The sequence below is a fragment of the Formica exsecta genome, unplaced genomic scaffold (assembly GCF_003651465.1).
Source record: "Formica exsecta isolate Colony F162 unplaced genomic scaffold, ASM365146v1 scaffold2234, whole genome shotgun sequence".
Classification (NCBI taxonomy): Eukaryota; Metazoa; Arthropoda; class Insecta; order Hymenoptera; family Formicidae; genus Formica; species Formica exsecta.
In genome coordinates this window covers 6370-16053 of record NW_021849533.1, presented here as the reverse complement: position 1 = coordinate 16053, position 9684 = coordinate 6370, and the positions used below count along the sequence as shown (strand labels likewise).

The following is a 9684-nucleotide window of genomic DNA, read 5'->3' as shown; positions in this document are numbered from 1 at the left end:
CTTCATTCGCAGTTGTATCTCGCCGATCACAAAGAGTTGCACGATAGATTGAGAAAAATGACTCATTATTTATACATGTGTAATGCTTTCCTTCGCGGTATCGTACATTATTACGTAACTCCTCGCGGCTCTTTCATCGTGATAAGTTTCTTTTTGAAACTATCCCCAAAGAAATACACAATAAATCACACAAATAAGCGACTGAATATTCAACGATATATTTGACCGTCTGTCACAATATTTTCCCTTTCAGTGACTTGATAATACAAAATGTCTTTCTACGACAATCACTACTATTATCTTAACAAAAGATTCTTGTCCATTATCGGCCAATGGCCATTTCAATCGCGACTGGAGAGTAACGTGATGCTCGCTATTACATTATTGTTCCTTTGCAGTTTGACGGCTTTAGAGGTGTTTGAAATGTATCATGATATAAACAATAGTGATAGAAGTTAAAACAAAGATTGATTGTCTGTTTCCGATATGCTGTAGTTCTTGGGCCTAATAGCTGGAATAACGAATATGAACATCATCATGGAGAATACATCGCCGTTATTGATCAACAGCTTCATCTTCGTGAAGCTAATCAACTCTCTCTATAATAAGTATAAAGTTCGTTACATTTTGTCGCGCAAAGTTAATCGAATCGTTCTGTGATTATAAACCGAACGATTTCTTCGAGCTGCAGATGAAGGATCTTCTAGAGTGTATCGAAGAGACCTGGAAGATGACACAAATCGGACCAGAAAAGGAAATATTGCGGAGTTACGCGAAGCAAAGCAAAACATTAACGATACAATATGCCCGTAAGTAACTTGAGTTATACGAAAATTAAAAATTTGTTGTCAAATCAGCTGGGTACTGAATAATATATAGAAATTCAATATTTATTTCTTAATATCACCATTGACTGAGTGATTTTTCGACTGAAATATCGTAAATATTTCTATTTTTTTTCTTTTGGATTATTTCGTATTTTCCGGAAAGGTGTGCCTTCTGTTTTTATTTAAACTATATTGTGCTTGAACTCTCAGTAGTCTTTGATATAAAGAAATCTCTCTTGCCTTTATTAAATTAATATGATATGGAACAAGAGAAAAAAAGGAATAATTCGTTGCAGTTGCTCTTTATTCTTCGTGGATCTTTTACTCCACAATGCCGATCGTCGTCAGTGAAATATATTCGCTCTTACCAACAAACGAAACTTACACGGCCAGGTATCTATTTCGCTTGGAACATGTTCTCGATGTAGACAAGTACTTTAATCTCTTGATGCTTCATGGGATTATTAGTGTATTCTATATAGTGTCAGTGCCGATAGCTGTCGACAGTATGTTTGTTCTTTGCATTCAACATGCCTGTGCATTGTTCGAGGGTATAAAGTAAGCCCGATGTTGCATAAAAACTATAATGTATCAAAAAAATTTCTGAACAATATTTTTATAAAATAGGTACAAGATACAGCACATACGAGGCTCCGATTTTGTGACGCTCAAGCCGAATATAATGGACGATGAAGCGTTTCATGTCATAATTGATTGCATTAAATTGTACAAACGTGCCTTAAAGTTAGTGCCAGTAGCGTCTATAGGTATAGATGTATCTTGCGTAATTTGATAGAAGAAGAACTTATATAAAGTATATTATTTTTATATAGTATTTTATAGCTTCTCGCGACAATTTAAATATTTTTATATCGCTCTCCTTCATTCTATGTTAAATTAAATTACATAAACTAATTATATAAAACATTTTTCAATAGACCAATACATTTGTTTCATACTTTTACAGATTTTCAGATCTGCTCTCATCCACTTTCGAAACATGTTTTTTCTTTTTACTGGGAAATGTAGTCATAGCTTTAAGCTTCAACGCAGCTGAGGTAAAAATTCAATTTGAAAATTTTAAACAATACCAGCCATTTTATTTGGGATGTATAATAAAGATAATGTTTAAGTTGATAATGATGGACATTCAGTTGGATGAAATAATCAGAATCGTTGCTGCTAATATGGGGCAATTGTTACATATATTCTATTTGAGTTTTATGTCTCAACGACTGATCGATCACAGCAGCGGACTCCAAGAAGCAATGTATGTGTGTGCATAAGTTGATCAATAATATTAAGAATATTGAAAGAAATTTAGTGCTCACTTTGTTTAATTACTAAAGAAAATTGGAAAAAAAGAAATGTATGGAAATAGAATATTTTGCAATGATGTATAATATTTTATGATTCTACTTTGTATGTCTGTATGTGTAGTACATATACATACACACATTTGAGCGATTTATAAATCAATGTCACCATTTGAGCGAATTAGAAATAAACGATCAATTAATATATCAAATGGATTAACAGTTATAGCTGTGAGTGGTACAAAATTTCATTAAGATCCAGACAACTGTTGAGATTCACATTAATGCGAGTTATTAAACCATGTCAAATAAAAGCTGGTAAAATATACGTAATGTCAATGGAAAATTTTAGCTCGGTATGTATGATTACAAATGTATCACTATTTTGGTCATAAAATGCAAACTTTTTGTTTTTCTTATTATTTTCAGATATTAAAGGTATCCGTGTCTTACTTCACTATGCTCACATCTATGCAATAATAATCATATAAAGCGGTATAATAATCTAGAAATATGATTGATTACAAGCTTAATTATTCAATATAATGGATAACTTAAGCACTGATATAATATACTAATTTAATATATGTTATTTACAAAAAAACATTAAACCTTAAATTGATATTAGTTTCTACTTTTATACGAAATGTGATCTTAATATAATAATGACAAATATATATAGAGGAAAGTAGGGTAAAACTGGGTACCTTTTTGGATTTGTTTTCCTACAAAAAATCTGAGAGTAAACCGAGAATAACAAGATTTTGTGGAGAAGTCTAAGTACCCGGTTTTGTCTTACGGGTAGGATAAAACCGGGTACCCATTTGAAAATATGCAAAACACCGTGTAATTATAAAATCTAGATTTATTTTAATCAAAATACAATATAAAGATGTATTCTATTGACAAGAATCACAAATAAATATATCCTCTTGTTCGACATTGCTGCAAGAGTTCCTTATTTAACTTTTTAACTTTAAGGATCTCAAAAAGCTTTTATTTTTAGTGGTTTCTTTTTCTGGGCGTTAGTTTTCGTTTTCAACTGCTTTTTGTAATATATAGTTTGACCTTCAATTGCAAGGTTCGCGTACTATTTCTCTTACTATCCCTTGTCCTACGTATTCATCTAAGTTTCACAAAGTTCGCTTACTTTATAAAACAAAGGATATATAGTTTCATTCGCAGTTGTATTTTGCCGATCACAAAGAGTTGCACGATTGATTGAGAAAAATGACTCATTATTTATACATATGTAATGCTTTGCTTCGCGGTATTGTACATTATTACGTAACTTCCCGCGACTCTTTCATCGTGCTGAGTTTCTTTTTGAAACTATCCCCAAAGAAATACACAATAAATCACACAAATAAGCGACTGAATATTCAACGATATATTTGACCGTCTGTCACAATATTTTCCCTTTCAGTGACTTGATAATACAAAATGTCTTTCTACGACAATCACTACTATTATCTTAACAAAAGATTCTTGTCCATTATCGGCCAATGGCCATTTCAATCGCGACTGGAGAGTAACGTGATGCTCGCTATTACATTATTGTTCCTTTGCAGTTTGACGGCTTTAGAGGTGTGTGAAATGTATCATGATATAAACAATAGTGATAGAAGTTAAAACAAAGATTGATTGTCTGTTTCCGATATGCTGTAGTTCTTGGGCCTAATAGCTGGAATAACGAATATGAACATCATCATGGAGAATACATCGCCGTTATTGATCAACAGCTTCATCTTCGTGAAGCTAATCAACTCTCTCTATAATAAGTATAAAGTTCGTTACATTTTGTCGCGCAAAGTTAATCGAATCGTTCTGTGATTATAAACCGAACGATTTCTTCGAGCTGCAGATGAAGGATCTTCTAGAGTGTATCGAAGAGACCTGGAAGATGACACAAATCGGACCAGAAAAGGAAATATTGCGGAGTTACGCGAAGCAAAGCAAAACATTAACGATACAATATGCCCGTAAGTAACTTGAGTTATACGAAAATTAAAAATTTGTTGTCGAATCAGCTGGGTACTGAATAATATATAGAAATTCAATATTTATTTCTTAATATCACCATTGATTGATTTTTCAACTCAAATATCATAAATATTTCTATTTTTTTTCTTTTGGATTATTTCGTATTTTCCGGAAAGGTGTGCCTTCTGTTTTTATTTAAACTATATTGTGCTTGAACTCTCAGTAGTCTTTGATATAAAGAAATCTCTCTTGCCTTTATTAAATTAATATGATATGGAACAAGAGAAAAAAAGGAATAATTCGTTGCAGTTGCTCTTTATTCTTCGTGGATCTTTTACTCCACAATGCCGATCGTCGTCAGTGAAATATATTCGCTCTTACCAACAAACGAAACTTACACGGCCAGGTATCTATTTCGCTTGGAACATGTTCTCGATGTAGACAAGTACTTTAATCTCTTGATGCTTCATGGGATTATTAGTGTATTCTATATAGTGTCAGTGCCGATAGCTGTCGACAGTATGTTTGTTCTTTGCATTCAACATGCCTGTGCATTGTTCGAGGGTATAAAGTAAGCCCGATGTTGCATAAAAACTATAATGTATCAAAAAAATTTCTGAACAATATTTTTATAAAATAGGTACAAGATACAGCACATACGAGGCTCCGATTTTGTGACGCTCAAGCCGAATATAATGGACGATGAAGCGTTTCATGTCATAATTGATTGCATTAAATTGTACAAACGTGCCTTAAAGTTAGTGCCAGTAGCGTCTATAGGTATAGATGTATCTTGCGTAATTTGATAGAAGAAGAACTTATATAAAGTATATTATTTTTATATAGTATTTTATAGCTTCTCGCGACAATTTAAATATTTTTATATCGCTCTCCTTCATTCTATGTTAAATTAAATTACATAAACTAATTATATAAAACATTTTTCAATAGACCAATACATTTGTTTCATACTTTTACAGATTTTCAGATCTGCTCTCATCCACTTTCGAAACATGTTTTTTCTTTTTACTGGGAAATGTAGTCATAGCTTTAAGCTTCAACGCAGCTGAGGTAAAAATTCAATTTGAAAATTTTAAACAATACCAGCCATTTTATTTGGGATGTATAATAAAGATAATGTTTAAGTTGATAATGATGGACATTCAGTTGGATGAAATAATCAGAATCGTTGCTGCTAATATGGGGCAATTGTTACATATATTCTATTTGAGTTTTATGTCTCAACGACTGATCGATCACAGCAGCGGACTCCAAGAAGCAATGTATGTGTGTGCATAAGTTGATCAATAATATTAAGAATATTGAAAGAAATTTAGTGCTCACTTTGTTTAATTACTAAAGAAAATTGGAAAAATAGAAATGTATGGAAATAGAATATTTTGCAATGATGTATAATATTTTATGATTCTACTTTGTATGTCTGTATGTGTAGTACATATACATACACACATTTGAGCGATTTATAAATCAATGTCACCATTTGAGCGAATTAGAAATAAACGATCAATTAATATATCAAATGGATTAACAGTTATAGCTGTGAGTGGTACAAAATTTCATTAAGATCCAGACAACTGTTGAGATTCACATTAATGCGAGTTATTAAACCATGTCAAATAAAAGCTGGTAAAATATACGTAATGTCAATGGAAAATTTCAGCTCGGTATGTATGATTACAAATGTATCACTATTTTGGTCATAAAATGCAAACTTTTTGTTTTTCTTATTATTTTCAGATATTAAAGGTATCCGTGTCTTACTTCACTATGCTCACATCTATGCAATAATAATCATATAAAGCGGTATAATAATCTAGAAATATGATTGATTACAAGCTTAATTATTCAATATAATGGATAACTTAAGCACTGATATAATATACTAATTTAATATATGTTATTTACAAAAAAACATTAAACCTTAAATTGATATTAGTTTCTACTTTTATACGAAATGTGATCTTAATATAATGATGACACATATATATATACATGTGTACCGCATCACCTCGCTGTCATAATTATTAATAATTGGCGCAACCAAATAAAACAAATAATAAAAGATGAATAAAACTAAAAAAAGTGCATCCACTTTCTTCAAGTTCTTAAATAAAAATAAAGTTATGCAATAAAACTAATATTTATTTACTAAACTATATTTTAATAAATGCGATATGATTATATACTATACATTTAACATCACAGCACTACTTACCGCACTGATGCTCGATGTTATACTAGTATCAATCTTAACTACGATGAGATAGAAAAAATTCACCATATCCGAAAAAGTTCTTTTTGAATCTAAAGAATTAGATATTTATATTCCATTAGTAATATGTTACTTATTTAAATTTGTGAAGTTTGTTTAAAAATCGATTAAATTCATATTAGCATATAGAATTTTACATTTACATTTGCTATTATTTATTTTAATACTATATTTACATACACATACTATTTACATTAGTATATAGAAAAAAGATAATCGAACCAAATATAGATTAGATTACTATATAAAGTTTACATAATTATATAAATTTATTTCAACCTGTTATTAACACATCCGTACACACACACACACACACACACACACACACACACACACACACACACACACACACACACACACACACACACACACACACACACACACACACACACACACACACACACACACACACACACACACACACACACACACACACACACACACACACACACACACACACACACACACACACACACACACACACACACACACACACACACACACACACACACACACACACACACATCTTCAGCACTTCGTAATTTTCATTTTTTCATCAATTTACAGGCATAAACATTTGTAGCATCAGTTGGTGTAACGAAAAATTGAATGAATCGTTCACAGTATATGACATAGACAGATGGCATAAATTTTACCGCATGCATTTATGCTTGCAGTAAAATATAAAGAATTTAAACAAAAAAATTGATTACCGCAAGAGTTTGCCTTAATCTATTCTTTAATTCTAAATTTAAAAATATTACATTATAGTAATAAAACTTGTTAAATATATTGTTTTTCAATTGTATGCAAATCAATTTAAAATAATATTTGTCAAAATCAATTAATAAAAAATTTAATGAAGTGTTCTAAGAAATATATATAAGTATATAAAAAAATTTATATAAATATGTATAATCGATTCAAACAAAGAATGTTCAACATAATAATAAAAAATAAAATATGGAAAAGTAATATTTTGATTTAAGAAAAAATAATATTTTTTTTTAATTATGTTAAAAGAGATTATTATAAAAAAATTGTAACTTATTATCGAGATATTTTAACAATATCGAGTGCACTCTATTTAATGCTATTTTCGCTTGAAAGTACTAAATTCTACCCTCTCTATATATGTATATATAGAATTTAAAATTTAAATAAAATTTAGAAAAATATAGTTTTATAAAGTCTTATTATTGACTTTACAAATCCAATAATATTTTACAAGCTACGAGAAATTATATACATATATCTTCTTTTTCTTCTTCTCTCTTTTTTTATGCAAATAATATCTGTAACGATAACAATATAATTAGCTAATTATTATAATATTACGAAAAAATGCTATGTTTGATAGAATCAAACTTTCGTATTATGCTGAATAATATTAATCGGTTTAAAAAGATAAATAAACGGTTTGACTTTCAATTGCAAAGTCTGCATACTATCTCTCTTACTATCGCATACTATCCCCTCGTCCCAGTGTTCGTCTAATTTTATAAACTTTGCTTACTTTGTAAAGCAAGGGAAATATAACTTTATTTGCAATCTTGCCAGTTACAAGGAGTTGCGCGACTGAAAAAAAGACTCATTACTTATACATATATAATGCTTTGCACGCGATGTCGTACATTATTATGTATTCCCTCGCGCCATTATGCTGCAATCCTTTTTGAAACTATCTCCAAAGAAATACACGATAAATTACGCGAATAAGCGACTAAATATTCGACGAGATATTTGGCTGTCTGTCACAGCATTTTTCTTCAGTAGTTTGATAATACAGAGAAAATGTCGTTCTACGATAATCGCTACTATTACATCAATAAAACGTTATTGTCTCTCATCGGCATATGGCCATTTCAATCTCGGTTGGAGGGTAACATAATGCTTATCATTACGCTGTTTTCTAGTTGCAGTTACACGGTTTTACAGGTGTTTATAGTACACCAGATACATACGATATTAATACGATAGTTAGAATCGAGACTGATTGACTGTTCCCGATACATGTAGCTTTGGGGTTTGATAGCCGGGATAAGGAATCTGAGCATTGTCATGGAGAATGCTTCGCCATTACTAATAAACAGTATTATTTTCATGAAGTTAATCAACTGTTTATATAATACAAATAAAGTTCGTATATTACGTATATTTTGTCATGCAAAGTTAATCGGATTGTAATTTTAAGTCGTACGATTTCTTCGAGCTGCAGATGAAAGATCTTTTGGAGCACATCGAAGAGACCTGGAAAAGGACACAAATAGGACCGGAAAATAAAATATTACAAAATTACGCAGAACAAAACAGAATATTAATAATAAGATACGCATGTAAGTAATCTTTATTAAAATTGTTGTCATATTAAATAAATGTCAAAGCGACAGTATATCAGAAATCGATGATATTTTTTAATGTCAACTTTCATTAGATTACATTTCAATCAAAATGTCCTAATTCTTTTCGTCTTTGTTTTTTTCTAACCAATATAAAAGAGATTAAAATGTTTGAAAATTTTCAGTTTTAACAATTGCGCTCAAAAATTGCGTTTTTTCATTGGTCTTCAATGTATGAAAAATTTCTTCTTTTCTTTACTAAAATATCGTTATTTTCGGAGCAAAATCTGAAGAAAAAAAAAATGACTCGTTGCAGCAATAATTTATATTTGTGGTATCTTTTACTCTACGATGCCCCTTGTTATCGGAGGACTGTACTCGCTTTTACCTACGAACGAAACCTACACAGCTAGGTTTCTATATCGCGTGGAACACGTCCTCGACATGGACAAGTACTTCAACCTATTGATGCTTGACGGAGTCCTCGGTATATTCTTCGTGGTGTCAATATGGATAGCTACCGATGGTATGTTCATACTTTGTACGCAACATGTCTGCGCATTATTTGAAGGTATACGGTAAGTCAATTCCGCGAATAAAACTACAATATGCGAAAAAGATTCTAAATAGAATGAAATTTTTCTGTTGAGCAGATACAATATAGAGCGCATACAAGGCACGGATTTCGTGATAGTTGAGCCAAACATAGCGGACGATGAAGCGTATCATGTCATAATTAGTTGCATCAAATCGTATAAACATGCTTTAAAGTTAGTTTTAGAAACGTCTTTAAATAGAGATACGTAACATTTGATACGAGAAATAACATGCAGAACTTCTACGTAACATCAATTGCTTTGTTGTTTTGTATAAAACTTAATTCATGTATATTTTTGTATACACACACAATATATCTTTCTTTCATA

The 9684-nt window shown here is 30.8% G+C and overlaps 5 protein-coding genes across 5 annotated transcripts in view; all 5 read left to right on the top strand.

Moving 5' to 3' along the window:
- The first annotated feature begins 95 nt into the window (after positions 1-95).
- Positions 96-869, top strand: LOC115235504. The gene is made up of 3 exons (XM_029807352.1): positions 96-414; positions 496-615; positions 692-869. The coding sequence occupies exons 1-3, from the start codon at positions 271-273 to the stop codon at positions 815-817; spliced, it is 390 nt and encodes a 129-aa protein (XP_029663212.1). The 5' UTR covers positions 96-270; the 3' UTR covers positions 818-869.
- Positions 870-1158: 289 nt separating this feature from the next.
- LOC115235505 (putative odorant receptor 85d) lies at positions 1159-2623 on the top strand. Its single transcript, XM_029807353.1, has 6 exons — positions 1159-1385; positions 1455-1571; positions 1795-1885; positions 1982-2097; positions 2367-2499; positions 2573-2623. Exons 1-6 carry the CDS (start codon positions 1159-1161, stop codon positions 2621-2623), a joined length of 735 nt encoding a protein of 244 aa, XP_029663213.1.
- Positions 2624-3556: 933 nt separating this feature from the next.
- LOC115235503 lies at positions 3557-4724 on the top strand. Its single transcript, XM_029807351.1, has 4 exons — positions 3557-3730; positions 3812-3931; positions 4008-4125; positions 4436-4724. The coding sequence occupies exons 1-4, from the start codon at positions 3587-3589 to the stop codon at positions 4699-4701; spliced, it is 648 nt and encodes a 215-aa protein (XP_029663211.1). The 5' UTR covers positions 3557-3586; the 3' UTR covers positions 4702-4724.
- Positions 4725-5241: 517 nt separating this feature from the next.
- On the top strand, positions 5242-6239 carry LOC115235501. The gene is made up of 2 exons (XM_029807349.1): positions 5242-5422; positions 5665-6239. The coding sequence occupies exons 1-2, from the start codon at positions 5264-5266 to the stop codon at positions 5848-5850; spliced, it is 345 nt and encodes a 114-aa protein (XP_029663209.1). The 5' UTR covers positions 5242-5263; the 3' UTR covers positions 5851-6239.
- A 1871-nt stretch (positions 6240-8110) lies between these two features.
- Positions 8111-9684, top strand: part of LOC115235502 (odorant receptor 9a-like) — a 2672-nt gene continuing 1098 nt past the window's right edge. The window contains exons 1-5 of the mRNA XM_029807350.1: positions 8111-8357; positions 8439-8558; positions 8638-8755; positions 9075-9336; positions 9412-9528. Coding sequence (XP_029663210.1) covers positions 8214-8357; positions 8439-8558; positions 8638-8755; positions 9075-9336; positions 9412-9528 — 761 coding nt within the window. The 5' untranslated portion in view covers positions 8111-8213. The remainder of the gene's footprint in view (positions 8358-8438; positions 8559-8637; positions 8756-9074; positions 9337-9411; positions 9529-9684) is intronic.